The sequence below is a fragment of the Mustela nivalis genome, assembly GCF_964662115.1.
Source record: "Mustela nivalis genome assembly, chromosome: 3".
In the NCBI taxonomy this organism is placed as follows: domain Eukaryota; kingdom Metazoa; phylum Chordata; class Mammalia; order Carnivora; family Mustelidae; genus Mustela; species Mustela nivalis.
The window spans coordinates 163,464,000-163,478,852 of NC_139022.1; the positions used below are offsets into that span (position 1 = coordinate 163,464,000).

Sequence of the window (14,853 nt, forward strand, 5' to 3'; positions counted from 1 at the left end):
TATTTATTAAAAACTATTTAATATTACCTAAACCTTCCTATTAATAGACACAAAAACCATATTTCTTGAAGTAGGAATAGTAGTCTTCCATATCTTAACTCAGGATGAGAGTCTGCAGATAGTTCGTTAATCACCTGGGGCTCAGGAAGTTCTCTTTCTCCCCAGCGGCTGTGTAGACCACCCAGACCATCACCATGGTGTGTGTGCGGGGGTGGGATAGTAATGGGGCTGGTACCTCGTCAGAGACTCTACTTGGTCCACCTAGACAATGAAAGGAGGGTGTATGCACTTTTGCAGTAGAAGCACCTGTCACTGAGTCTCAATTTTAGATTTTTCACATTTAGAGAAATCTGGGGGTTTTTTTTAGCTGTCAATATGATTAGGGCATATGCTAGCTCTAGTTTTTACCTAAATGCAAATTAGAAAAGCCTTGTGTGTGGATTCTCAGTAGTTATATTGGTCCTTACTGGGAAATATGCAGAACTGGGACTTAGACACATAATATATACCTTATCCATTTATCCCTATATGTGTGTGTATAAATCTTATCAGTGTAAGAGTGATGTTAAATTAACATTTCTAAAATAGGTACCCCTGTGCTGTTCCAGTACCTACTCCAAGACCACTGTGTAGATATCAGACCCCAAGGAAGTCTGCTGGGGTAAATGCTATGTATCCATGTGAAAAATAAGGAGGCTGAATGCATACCACATGGTAATTAAAGATTTACAATAAGAATAGCTTATTATGGGTTTTATTTTGCTTGAATTCACAGAGCTTAAAAGTAAAATTTATTCATATTCTAATGCATAAGGCTGTTTTCATTGATCAAACTAGCCAGCTGAGCAGGAAACTATCCACATGGTGAATGACTGAGAAATAAATAATTTACACTTATACTGCCAAGGAGAAAAAATTATGTAAGTATACCTTATTGCAGATTTAACTAGCATGTGTTTTGGCCTGACCCTCACATAAAAAATCTCAGGCAAAGGAAATGTTACAATGATTGAACAACTTCCAATTAATTAAAATACAGTCATTAATCAGTGTTGCTATAGTTGGAGATCCAAGTAATTTTATTAGACTTCTAATAATCCTTTTATGCTTCATTGCTTTGCTTTTTTTATGATACTAATCTTGACGATTTTAAGAAAGATAGAAGTTCCAAAACTTCACTTCTTCAAATTATCAGAAGCTTCCAGTACACAAATGTTTCCAGTTTTTTTTTCAGCATTACTATAATAACTATCATTAGGCAAAGATAATTAAAGACTTAGAACATATTTTATATAATTGTGAAATAAACAAATGGTACCAGAAGACAATTCTACTTTTCTTGGTCAATAGTTATCCATTTATTTGCATTTATTATAAAACTGGTCAAAAGTCAGTGAAATGACTCCCTAACTTCTATATTTGGGGAAAACTTTGTATGCAAGCATATCATTATGAGTTGGGATTGAATTGTTGGGTAATTATTTTTTTGAGGTTATTTGGTATATAGAGCTATTTTGTTATAACTTCTTTTTACTTCACAATAATGCAAATGATAACATTTTCATGTGTACAGAAAAATTAAACTCTGGCATTACTAGATACAATTCAAGCTAAACATAAATTCATACATGTGTTTTCATAAGTTTGTATAGAATATCATTTATGTGCAAAACACAGCTTGTTGTGAGTTATGAGAAAAATGAGACTGAAGTCTATGCTTAAGGATATTAAAGTGTAAGAGCAGTCAGAAATTCACCAAAATAGAGAATTTTAGTAAATTATAACAATGCCAATTATGGTTAATTCCAGGGACTTCAAATTTAAGGGTGTTCTTAAACAACCTCCAAGGGGAAGTTGTGAAAGATTATAAATGACCAAATTGTGGTCATTCAATGATAAAGGGTTTAAACATAAAGAATTGGATTTTGTGATAGAATTTTCTGAAGAATTTCATCTGCATGCCGCATAGTTAACCATGAAGTGATGTTCTTAGACCAAATGAGAAGAAAGCATCTAATTTTTCTGAAATAATAACAATAATAATAATAATAATAAACTAAAGAATTCTACTAGTTTAATATGCACTAAATTAAGATGAGTGTTATGGTCCACACTGTGAGTGTGAGAAAATGTAAGCTCCAAGATAGTTCATTGTAGCTCCGTGTCACACTAGGCATGGTGACCAAAGAAGATGGAATCCTGGACTCTCTCACTCCAAAACAGAATTTCACAAGGACAATTAGTCACTTGCCTAAGTTTATTAGATATATTTTAAGTAAGTTATTAGTTGAACTAGTCAATGTGATTTTCATATGCATAGATAGAGTACAAAATAGTGAAAATTATACATTTGCAATGTACATAAAATTGAGTGGACATTTTTGTTAGTCCATGAGGCACCTGGGTGACTCAGTCATTAAGCATCTGAGTTTGGCTTAGGTCGTGATCCCAGGGTCCTAGGATCAAGCCCGACAATGGGCTCACTGCTCATCAGGAAGCCTGCTTCTCCGTTTCCCACTCCCCCTTCTTATGTTCTTTCTCTCGCTGTCTCTTTCTGTGAGATAAATAAATAAGATCTTAAAAAAAAAAAAAAGAAAAAAAGAAAAAGAAAAAGAAAAAAATTTTTGTTAGTCTTGACCTTTATCTATCGTCTATCATCTATCTACCTATTATCTATCTATCTAGACTTGTTCGACTGCTTATCTACTGTAGTTCTATAGTGAATTGGCATGTTTCAGAAATTTGATTGTGTACTGACATCTATTAACTATTAGTATAAAATCACCTCTTTTTTTCATCAAATCAATAATGGGTTTTATTTGCTTTCCAAATACTAATTTCTGTGGTTAGATTAAAGTCACTTGAGAAGAATTTTTAAAATTGTAGAGAGTTTAATATGAAGTGGGAAACAGCACCTACGGTCTTACTGACCATGGGTTAAGAATTCAAGGAAAATATGCTGACGATCGTGGTACCAGTGGGTCATGATACACAGACCTTTCCTGTTTTATCAGCTGTACTGAACCCACTTTCTTCTCACATTAGTCTGTTTTTGAAAGAATATTTGTTCATTGATATTTTCAATTTGCTAGAAGGCACTAGGCTCTGTGTTAAACTCTGGAGGTTTTTAGATGAATATGAAGCAGTTCCTGCTCTAAAGGAATTCTGAATATCTAAGGCTTTATGTTATTACAAATATTTAAAATTAATGATATGTTTTCTCTAGTGTTTCCATTGGGGGGAAAATTGATTGGTGGTATTTTTAAGGTTCCCTTTTCTTTAGAGATCAGTTTTTGTCACCAACAGCATAGAAAGTAATATTTGACTTTAGCATAGATATATATGAATAATTTAAATCTTCTTTATGAATTGCTCAGTCTAGATTCAGATCATACTACTGTAATTGAACAGAGCTATTATTAGATATGGTTTATCTTAACTTGTAATTTCAAAATGAACTGATTTAAAGAGAAAAGAAGAAAGCTTGTGTTACTTATTCATTGCATCTTGTTCAGTTTGCATTATAATTCAGTTTTTTGTCATAAAAAGCTAAGACTTCATTCTTGAAGTTATTGTAGTTGCAATTTAGTACATAGTCACAAAATTAAATTTTTAACACTGATAGTTATTCAAAAGCAGATGTCATCTTTAAATAAGGAAGACTACCCGTTCCAGCATATTTTAACATACTAGGAACCCTGTGTTTGTCAATGCTTTGCAGTTTTCAAAACATTTTCAACTACTTTTCTCACAGGTCCTTGGAAATATCCTATTATTTGGCTGGTATTTATTGAATATTTAATACATAATTTTAAAAAACCCACCACTTTGACCATTGAATGTAAATGGGATCTCTCACAGTATGATGACCTCAATAATAGCATAGGCATTACTCTTTGGAATTAAGTATTTTGGGGTCACCTGGGTGGCTCAGTTGGTTAAGCAACTGCCTTCGGCTCAGGATCCTGGGATCTGGTCCAACATCAGGCTCCCCTGCTCTTCAGGGAGCCTCCTTCTCCTGTTTCCTTTGCCTGCCACTCCGCCTGCCTATACTCTGTCTGTCTGTCCAACAAAGAACAAAATCTTAAAAAAAAAAGTAAGTATTTTCATGTACATGGGAAGATCTCAGGTGGTGTGCCTCCTTAGTCTCTGAGTTAGTTGATAGATATCATGGAGCAGTGAAAAGCATAATGAGACTTGGATTCCAGTCGTGGGTCTGACCAAAAAAATAAATAAATAAAATAAAAAATGTAGGGCAGAATTATACCAACGTTTTCTCACCTTTAAGTATGGAATTATAGATCTGTAATTTTCATACTTGTAGGTCATTAGGATACTTTGTCAAATGAAATCTTATATGGAATTCCAGTGTACTACATTGAAGAGAACTATGAATAAAGCCAATGATTTTTCTTTGCTCCTATAAAACTCCTTAGCCCTAAGGAGGATATTATGAGGGACATAAGTTCCTATCAATTCTAACTTCCTTTCAAAATTTTTGAAGAAAGAAAATTTTCCCATCTATGAGCATGGAATGTTTTTCCATTTATTTGTGTCATCTTCAATTTCTTTCATCAGTGTTCTCTAGTTTTCAGACTACAGGTTTTTTACCTCTTTTGTTAGGTTTTAATATTGCACTGGAACATTAACGAAAAACCTTTTAAAAATAAATAAAATGTAGTTTTCCTAGGATTTATTAGAGGTTACAATGCTAGTTACTAATGAACCATTCCTAAGAGATTTCTGATTATAGGTCCCCAAAATGGGCATACCTTTGTGTCTCTCCCTTCCAATATGTTCTTCTGACAGTGAAACTAACATTCCTTCAAGAAGTGGGTTCGGTTCTCCTTCCCCTTGAATTTTGAAGTGGACTAGTGACAGCCTTAATAAACTCAGAGGAGATGCATTTCTATGTAACTGTGTTAGGTCATAAATCCAAGAGTTTCTGCTCGGATTTCTCTCATTTTTGAAGTACTTGCTCTTGAGTTTTAGCCACTATGCTTCAAGGAAGCCCAGTCTACATAAAAAGACCATGAATGAGTACTCTTGTCTCTACCTCCAGCTAGGCTTTTAGCAAAGCACCAGCATCAAGTACCAGCCATGTGAATAAATGAAACTTTGCATAAGAAAAGCACCAATTCAGGAAGAAATGCCAGTCTTCCTTTCTTTTCCCTTTCTCCGTTCCTTCCTTCCTTCCTTTTTCTTTCTTTCTCCTTCCTTCTTCCCTCTCTCTCTCTCCCTTCATCTTTCATTGTTTCATTGTTTCTTACTTGCTTACTTTCTTTCATGGTTTAGGTACATTTCATTTGCTTTCTTCCAAGGTCATTCTACAAAAGAACAGGTGTAATAACTGAAGGCCAGGCAAGGGGGTGAGAGCAACTTCCTCTTTCCCACCACCTGTCCCTGTGTTCCTCAGTTGTGTCACTGCTCCTGTGCATGGGGGTAGAGAGCTTACAACTTTCATCACCCACCTTGCCCAGAATGGGACCTACCACCTAGCACCCCCTGCCCTCTGTCCCCTTCCCCACATGTCGATCCTGGTTACAGGTGGCCATGGTAAGAACTTTTGGGATCCAGTAGGAGTTCTGAATCCCAGAAGGCCATGGGCACAGCCTATGAATACTCCTTCCTCTAATTTGGTGCCCCAGAAATGCTGTTGGGTCCAACACCTCAATCACAGAAGCCAGCAGCACATTCTCTAGGCAGAGAGAACCAGAGCTTCAGACCTTAGCCAGAAGCTGTGCAGGTACATACAGTTTGACTTGAAGGAGCAGTGACCATCCTCCCACATGAAGAACTGGCATTGGATGGTCCAAGCCTTGAAGTTCCTGATGAGTTGCTTCTTCTCAGCCTCCTGGGTCAGCCAGAGTTTGTTGGGGGTGATGTAGCTAGAATGGACATGGTGCTGGGGACAGGCCTTCATAATGTCTTCTGGGAAGTCCCGTCACCTCTTTTGCTGGGGTGCATAAGTGCCTAGGCAGTGGGTGTGGATGAAGTTGGGCAGGAGGCCTCTGATTCGTCCCACACCTTGTCCATTCAGATACCACACATGAAACCCTGACTTCCTGCTTCCTCTCAAGGTCCAAGCACTGAAATGGGGCCTTAAGCTCCTAGGAAGGGTCTGCCTTTGGCTGAGAGTGCTGGGAATAACTATGATCCCTATCAGCAGATAATGGAGACACGGAGTTCTGGAAACTGTCACCAGCCTCCTCACCCTGCTGACCAACTTCTCTAGATCAGGATCAGTGCCTCAGCAGGCCCCTGATCAGCTGCAATGCATAGGAACAGAGGGTAGGTAAATGGACTCAGACCTCCCATTCCAGGCTGCTGTAGCTATGGAGGCTGATAGCTGTATCTATCTCCATAGAAACAGAAGCCTCCCTGGAAATATCTGCAGACCTTGGATACCTTCCTGTAGTAAGTAAAGCAGCAGCTGGACCCCTAGTGACAGACCCTGTGGGCAAGATTTCTGCATGGTGGGAGCAGGGGCTACTTGTGTTATGAGGCCCTGCTGGGACCATTCCAGCTCAAGCCCTAGTGAGAATCTTTTCTTTACTATATATTTTAATATTTTTATTACCCAGATTAGTTATCTATTGTTACATGATAAATTATCATAGAGTTTCTTTGGGTCAGGAATTCTGAAAGGGTTCCTTTATTTATTTATTTATCATTTGGATTTTATTTATTTAAAAGAGAGAGGGGTGCCTGGGTGGCTCAGTGGGTTAAGCCTCTGCCTTTGGCTCAGGTCATGATCTCAGTGTCCTGAGATCAAGCCCCGCATTGGGTTTCTGTTCAGCAGGGAGCCTGCTTTCCTCTCTCTCTCTGCCTACCTCTCTTCCTACTTGTGATCTCTGTCAAATAAATAAATAAAATCTTTTAAAAAAAATAAATAAAAGAGAGAGCAAGAAAGAGAGAGCACGTACGAGCGGCGAGGGAGGGGCAGAGGGAGAAGCAGGCCCCCCCACTGAAACTGTGACCTGAGCCGAAGGTAGACACAACTGATTGATCCACCTAGGCATCCCTGAAAGGGTTTTTCTAGAAAATGAATGGCTTAATATCTCCTCCATGAAATCTGGGAGACTTGACAGCTCTGGGTCTGGAATCTTCTGAAGACTTCACAAACCCAAAGTCACTAAAATCTTTTGCTTTCTGCAGCTAATCCAGCTCCAAGGAGCAATATCAGCCTTATTATCAAAGAAGACAGCATATTTGGGATTCGTTCAGGTTGTTGTAACACATGTCACTATTTTGTTCCGTTTGTTGTTGAAGTAATTTTTATAGTATGGATATGTCACACAATGTTTTTCCATTCACCGAAGATAGACATTCGCATTGTTGTCAGTTTTGAAGTGTATACATAATACTTCAATGTGCATTTGAACACAGGTTTTTGTGTGGACGTTTCTTTCATCCTCTTGGGTAGAAACTTAGGAGGGGAATTGTTGCATTATAAGTTTATGTTGAATGTTTACAGAAAGTTCCAACCTGTTTTCCAAAGTGAATTTTCTGTTTCCATCACCACCAACCCTTTCCATCAACAGCCCATTTTATTTCTCTAAGCAATGATTTGTGAATTTCTGTTTATAAGTCCTGCAATTATTTTGTTAAATTTATTCCCATATATTTTATTATCTTTGGTTTTATTGTGAATTGAGTTTTTTCTGTCTCAGTTTCATTCTTTCCAATCTGGATACTTGATTTTTTTTTTAATTTTATTTTCATTTGATTATACAATGGTGAATATACGTGGCAAGAACAGCCATTTCTACCTGTGCCCAATGTTAGAGAGAAAGCACTCACTCTTTCACTGTTGAGTATGACATTAGCTGTAGGGTTCTTATAGACAGACGAGATCAGATTGAAGATCTTGCCTCCTATTTGTCACTCTTTTCTTTTTTAAATTAACATATAATGTATTATTTCAGTCTTACATAATTCACAGCACTCACCATAGCACATACCCTCCCCAATGTCCATCACTCCACCACCCCATCCTTCACAAACCCCCACCTCCAGCAGCCCTTAGTTTGTTTCCTGAGAGTAAGAGTCTTTTATGGTTTGACTCCCTCTCTGGTTTCATCTTGTTTCATTGTTCCCTCCCTTACCCTATGATCTTCTGTCTTGTTTCTCAAATTCCTCATATCAGTGAGATCATATGATAATAGTCTTTCTCTGATTGACTTATTTTGCTTAGCATAATACCCTCTAGTTCCATCCATGTTGTTGCAGATGCCAAGATTTTGGGATATTCAGTGGCTGCATAATATTATGTTGTGTGTGTGTGTGTGTGTGTGTGTGTGTGTGTGTGTGTGACATCTTCTTTATCCATTCATGTGTTGATGGACATCTAGGCTCTAGATGACTTTTTAAAAATTATGAATGGATGTAAGATTTTGTCAAATACTAATTCTGAATCTATTTTGAGACTGCCATGGATTTTTTGTTTGTTTGTTTGGATTCTTCTATTAATATAGTGAGTTGGATTGGTTATTCTTAGACATTAAATCAACCTTACATCCTCAGGATAAATGCCATTTTGTCACTGTGTAGTAATTTTATAGTATGCTCTGAAACTGATTTGTTAATATTTTGTTAAGGAATTTTTATGCTTATGTTTATGAGTGGTATTAGCCCCTATTGTTTTGTTGTCTATTGTTTTCTTATGATGTTTTTCATTGGCTTTAGTAGCAGTATACATAGAATGAATTGGTGTTTCCTTTTCCATTTTCTGAAAGTTTGTGAAGAATTGATATTATGTGGTCTTTAAATAGTTGATAGAATTCCCCCAGTGAGGTGCCTGGGTGTCTCAGTCAGTTAGCCGTCTCCCTTCAGCTCAGGTCATGATCCCAGGGTCCTGAGATCCAGCCCTACATCCAGTTCTCTACTCGACAGGGAGTCTGCTGCTCCCTCTGCCTCTGCCTGCTGTTCCCCCAGTTTGTGCGTGCTCTCTCTCTCTTCAAATAAATAAATGAAATCTTTATCTTTAAAAATAAAAATAAAATCTCCAAAAAATTTCCAAAGTTTAAAAAAAAAAAAAGAAGAAGAAGAATTCTCCCAGTGAAGGCACGTGTGTATGAGTTTTTTCTTTCTTGGGAGATTTTTATTTTTATATAAACATATAATATATTTTTATCCCCAGGGGTACAGGTCTGTGAATCACCAGGTTTACACATTTCACAGCACTCACCCAAGCACATACCGTCCCCATGTCCATAACCCCACCCCCCTTCTCCCAAACCCCCTTCCCCCAGCAACCCTCAGTTTGTTTTGTGAGATTAAGAGTCACTTATGGTTGTCTCCCTCCCAATCCCATCTTGTTTCATTGATTCTTCTCCTACCCACTTAACCCCCCATTCTTGGGAGATTTTTAATTATAACTTGATTTTATTCATTTGCTGAAGGCCTATTAAGGTTTTGTATTTTAAAGGTCAGTGTTGGTAATTTGTGTCTTTCTAGGAATTTTTTCAGTTCATTTATGTTGACAAGTTTTGGGCATAAATTTATAATATTCTTTATAGTATTTTAACTCATTTATAATAAACAATGATCTTTTCCCTTTATTCCTTTGTTTAAAATATTTTACTTATTTTTATTTTGAAGATTTTATTTCTTTTTTGACAGGCAGAGATCACAAGTAGGCAGAGAGGCAGGCAGAGAGAGAGGAGGAAGCAGGCTTCCTGCTGAGCAGAGAGTCCATGCGGGGCTCCATCCCAGGACTCTGGGATTATGACCTGAGCCGAAGGCAGAGGCTTTAACCCACTGAGCCACCCAGGCACTCCTTATTCCTTGTTTTTGAAATTTGGGCTTTACTCTTTGTTTTCTTAATCGAAACTATACTTGAAAATACTACTAATAAGGAAATTCTAACTCAGAGTGACTCAGAAAGCTCAGGGAGCTTATGAGATACCATCAAGGGATGGAGAAAGAACTTTTGAAGGCACAGGGGATAAAAACAAAATGATTTCTTGATTAGATTATGTGAGCCAAAAACCATTAATAAGCTGGTTATTAAATATAAAAAGCATGCATCAATAATAATTAGAATTTAAATGATTTGACTACAAAGAAGACAGCAATTAGTCATGTAAGATTTTGTTTTTTTAAAATTCACTAAATTTAGGGATGCCTGTGTAGCTCATTCCATTAAGCATCTGCCTTCAGCTCAGGTCATGATCTCAGGATCCTGGATCTAGTCCCACATTAGGCTCCTTGCTCAGGAGGGAGCCTGCATCTCCCTCTGCCTGCTGCTCCCCCTGCTTCTGCATGCTCTCTCACTCTCCCTCTCTGTTGAATAAATAAATAAATTATTTAAGTTAAAAAAAAATAAAATAAGGGGCGCCTGGGTGGCTTAGTGGGTTAAAGCCTCTGCCTTCGGCTCAGGTCATGATCCCTGGGTCCTAGGATTGAGTCCCACATCGGGCTCTCTGCTCAGCAGGGGGCCTGCTTCCTCCGCTCTCTCTGCCTGCCTCTCTGCCTACTTGTGATCTTTGTCTGTCAACAAATAAACAAAATATTTTAAAAAATAAAATAAAATAAAATTTACTAAATTTATATTTGAAACTTTCCCCTAAGTATTCAGTGATAACTAGTTTCTACATGGCGAAAATGTTATAATGCTCATGCTAAGTCGTGACTAAACAAATTTTATCATCGCTGTCCCAAATACAGATTAGATGAGTCAGATGAAAAAGGGTCATTAGTTCCTCAACATAATTTTCTGAATTAGATGCATAAATGAAAAAAAATCTATATGACTCCAACAAACTGCATTTTCTTGTTAAAAATTCATTGCTTAAGTATGGTAGTTCTTGAACAGAAATGTTACTGCTTCCCAAATTGGCTTGTCCCTCTGCCCCTCCCCAACTCATGCTCTCCCTCTCTCTCTCAAATAAACAAACAAAATCTAAACACAAATGAACAACACACACAAAACTCTCTTCTTTATATGGCCTCAGGACTTGTACTTTATATACCATACAAAATAGAAAGTGGAAACTGATTTTTATGTTGGCAGAAATTGAATAGGCTAAATAATTCACATAAATTCCTAAACTAATCTGTAATATTAATTTGTTGTCTATTTTTTCAATAGCTACATAAATTTTAGTTGTTTTCTAATACACAATATATACTCAAGTTTAAGAGCATGAACTTGGTACTAGAACCCCATCTTGTTACCTCCAACTTGTGATTTTTGGAAGAGTCACATCCCCCTTCTGTTCCTCAGAGATCCACAAGCAATAATAGGGATAATAATAGTGTCGACAACAGAGTTACTGTGAACCTTAAAAGAGTTAATCTATGTAACATATTTTATTATAGGTACACTGTAAGCATTATAAAATATTAAGCATATACTTTTAAAATTCTGTTGTTATTTTCGATAATTTCCAGTTTCTTCTTAGGAAAGTGAACAAAGTTTAACCAAATCATTGAATTTTAATTATATATTATGCTATAGGAGTAATTGATACGAAAAATAGTTACAGAGCTAGATAATCTCCAAGACGTGCACTTGGTAATGAATAATGTAATTTACCAAAGGAGAACTAACATTTTGTAAAATACCAACACTTATTTAATACAACAAACCTATGAATTTGGGACTGTAATACTGTGTGCTTTATAGGGAGAAACCAAGTTAAAGGTAGATTAAATAACTTGTGAAAACAGCCAACATTTTCTACCAAATAAGATAATTCTCTGTGGCCAATATTAATTTTTAAATCATAGATACTTTCTGCATCCATCTCCCAAGATTATCAATACACCTTCTATAAGCACATCCGCTATTACTTTGTGTTATCTTTGTGTGTCCTGGTACGCGATGATGGGTTTCGCAGCATCATATGTGAATATGCAAACATTTATTATAATACTGTTTTAGTGTTTATTGTTTTCTTTTTTATTTTTTTATTTATTATTTTTTTAAATTTTATTTATTTATTTGACAGAGAGAAATCACGAGTAGACAGAGAGGCAGGCAGAGAGAGAGAAGGAAGCAGGCTCCCTGCTGAACAGAGAGCCCGATGCGGGACTCGATCCCAGGACCCTGAGATCATGACCTGAGCTGAAGGCAGCGGCTTAACCCACTGAGCCACCCAGGCGTCCCTGTTTATTGTTTTCTAATAAATTTTAGCGCAGCAGGATAGTGGAGAGTTGGCAGAATCAGTCATGTGTTGAGATTTTGTATGCTTCTTCCAAAGAATCCAGATAGAGGTCTCAAAGAATACTAATATTACGAGTCCTCAGCAGCACTGCAGATGAAGGTTTAATACCTATGCCAATCCATAGAGAAGGTCTGGTGGCATGTACATGGTATTTGGATTTCCATAGTACTGGATTTGAATATTAATTTCTCATTCTTCTAAATGTGTGACTCTACACAAGGTCCTTCAACAATTTGGGGCAGTTTATCCATCTGTAACATTTCATATGGTAAAATTTTATAGCAAAAAAGGTAAACTGTGCATGCTAGGCCTTACTAATTTAATTGTTTTGAGTCTTCAGCAAATGACAGGGAGACAGGTAATATAACAAGGTCTGGGGCTGAAACTTGTGATGGGTCTTGGTAGTTTTTCAAAACAACACTTTTTTTTTTTTTTAAATATACTGTGGGAAGAAAATCTTGTTTATCCTTTCTTTTCTTATCACCAGCAAGTCATTTCAGTGTGTATCCTAGCTTTCCATAATCTATGTCTTCTACTTCCTTAAGTCTGTTTTTTAAATCTTTATTTATAAAAAGCCCTCTCTCCTTCACTTTCCTTGTAATTTATCATCCTTTTCAGGAAGAATCATTTTGAAAGAACTTTTTAAATGTGTGGAAGATCCTACCCAATGAAGTTTTAATTATATGGACACAACATAGAAAACATGTTTGATCCAGTGAAAATTATCACTATTGGTGAAAGTTGGTTCTGTGAGCCAACTCTGGTATGATGGCTACTGCTTGATAAAATACTAGCTAGGCAGTTGCCCTTAACTTCGGTGGTGTGTGAATTTCAGGGATAAACACCAGTATGATGCACAGCTAGTGCTCCAACAGCAAAACATTGATACCTTACTCACCCATCCTTTTATCATTTATATTTGGCACATGGCAGAGCTTCCCATAAAGGAAGGGTCATTTAGATTTATAATGGCTGATTTGAAAAAGTAATAATAAGGGATGCCTGGGTGGTTGGTTAAGCTTCTGACTCTGATTTTGGCTCAGGTCATGATCTCAGGGTGTGGGATGCAGCCCTGCATTGGGCTCTGTGCTCAGCAAGGAGTCTGCTTGTCTCTCTCCCTCTGTGTTCCCTACTCCACCTCAATAGACACTCTCTCCGAAATAAATCCTTTTTTTTTTTAAATTAAAAAAAAAACAATTTAATACTATTTAGTATAAGAGCAATAACTGACCTGATTTTGTAATTGTCTGTTCTCTTTTTATGTTTTCAACAGGTAACCCATTATTAAGCAGTAAAGTCAACATATTGATTAATGTCTTAGATGTCAATGAATTTCCTCCAGAAATATCTGTGCCGTATGAGACAGCTGTGTGTGAAAATGCCAAACCAGGACAGGTATCTTATCAATATTGTTAACTAATAACATAAAAAGACCTACTATATGCATCTGTTTCAGGGTATAATACCACACATAAATGCATGCACACACACATACACACACACACGTCAATATCCATATCAACATTGATATTGATAATGATCGAGGGATAGGTAGATTTTTTTCCCTGGTTCATATGTTTTCATTAAAAAAAAACCACAGGGAATATTAAACTTATAATTAGGGGTGCATTTATGGATGTAGAAGTAACATCCCAAGGGATAAAGTGATGATGGCCTAGTGAATATTCTTCATATAACTAAAAAGTCTAACATTACAAATCTGCTCTATTTTCACTCTTTTACTGTGGAATTTCTATGGAATCTGTGACATAAACCTAGTAAGCAAACAACTTTAGAGTGCGTTCTTCTAGAGTGTTTCTTGCTTTGCTCACATGCTTTATGAAAGGGTATCTCAGAAAAGCTCTGTAGCCCATTAAAAATGTAAGGCTTCTTTCTCTAGTGGTCTTGAGTAGAACATCTAGGTTATTCAAAATCTTTGAATTGCATTTTCTTTATTAAGTCAATATTGCTCTGGTTCTAATGGAAGAGGTCATGAGGGATGACCACATGGTTATAAAAGTTACTGTCAGAATCCTAGATTTAATGTGATTGTTGGTGTTGGGTAGCCAGGTTTTTTTTTTTTTTTTCCTAGACTATTATAGATGGATGAATAAAATAACATAATGTGTTATAGTATGATATGATTATATGATATAATGAATGAATCAATCATGAAAAAATGATGAGAGTATGCCATGAAGTAAGAATATGATTAATCCAATACTGTGCACCTAAGTTTCAAAGGAAAAATATATCAGTATGCTTGGTTCATTTTGTATTTTAACCACCTTTAAATAGCATAGCTATTCATTTAATTTAAATGAATTTAAAATTTAAAGTTTTAATTACTACTAAAATATCTTGATATTTGAAATAGTATCTTTATTGAAAAAGGTTATTCTTTAATATTCAGTATTTGTTTCAATTTGAATGTTTTATACTAGAAAATTTGTTTATATGTAGAAAAATCTGTTCGATAACCCTAATCCTGTGATGTCCAGTAGCTATGTAGTTATTAAATTAAAATTAAATAAAATTAAAAATCAGTATTCTCCTTATTATTAGCCACATTTCATTTGCTCAATGGCTGTATGTAATAAGTGGCTACCATTTTTTTTCCATATAGATATAAAATATTTCCATCACTACAGAAACTTCTAGTGGACTGTGCTGCTCTAGT

At 36.3% G+C, this 14,853-nt stretch overlaps 1 protein-coding gene across 3 annotated transcripts in view; it reads left to right on the top strand.

Moving 5' to 3' along the window:
• The window catches only part of CDH12 (cadherin 12), a 998,766-nt gene that overhangs the window by 971,668 nt on the left and 12,245 nt on the right, over positions 1-14,853 (top strand). For all 3 annotated transcript variants that reach the window (XM_082725875.1, XM_082725876.1, XM_082725877.1), the window contains one exon: positions 13,447-13,568. In XM_082725875.1, the coding sequence (XP_082582001.1) occupies positions 13,447-13,568 (122 nt within the window). The remainder of the gene's footprint in view (positions 1-13,446; positions 13,569-14,853) is intronic.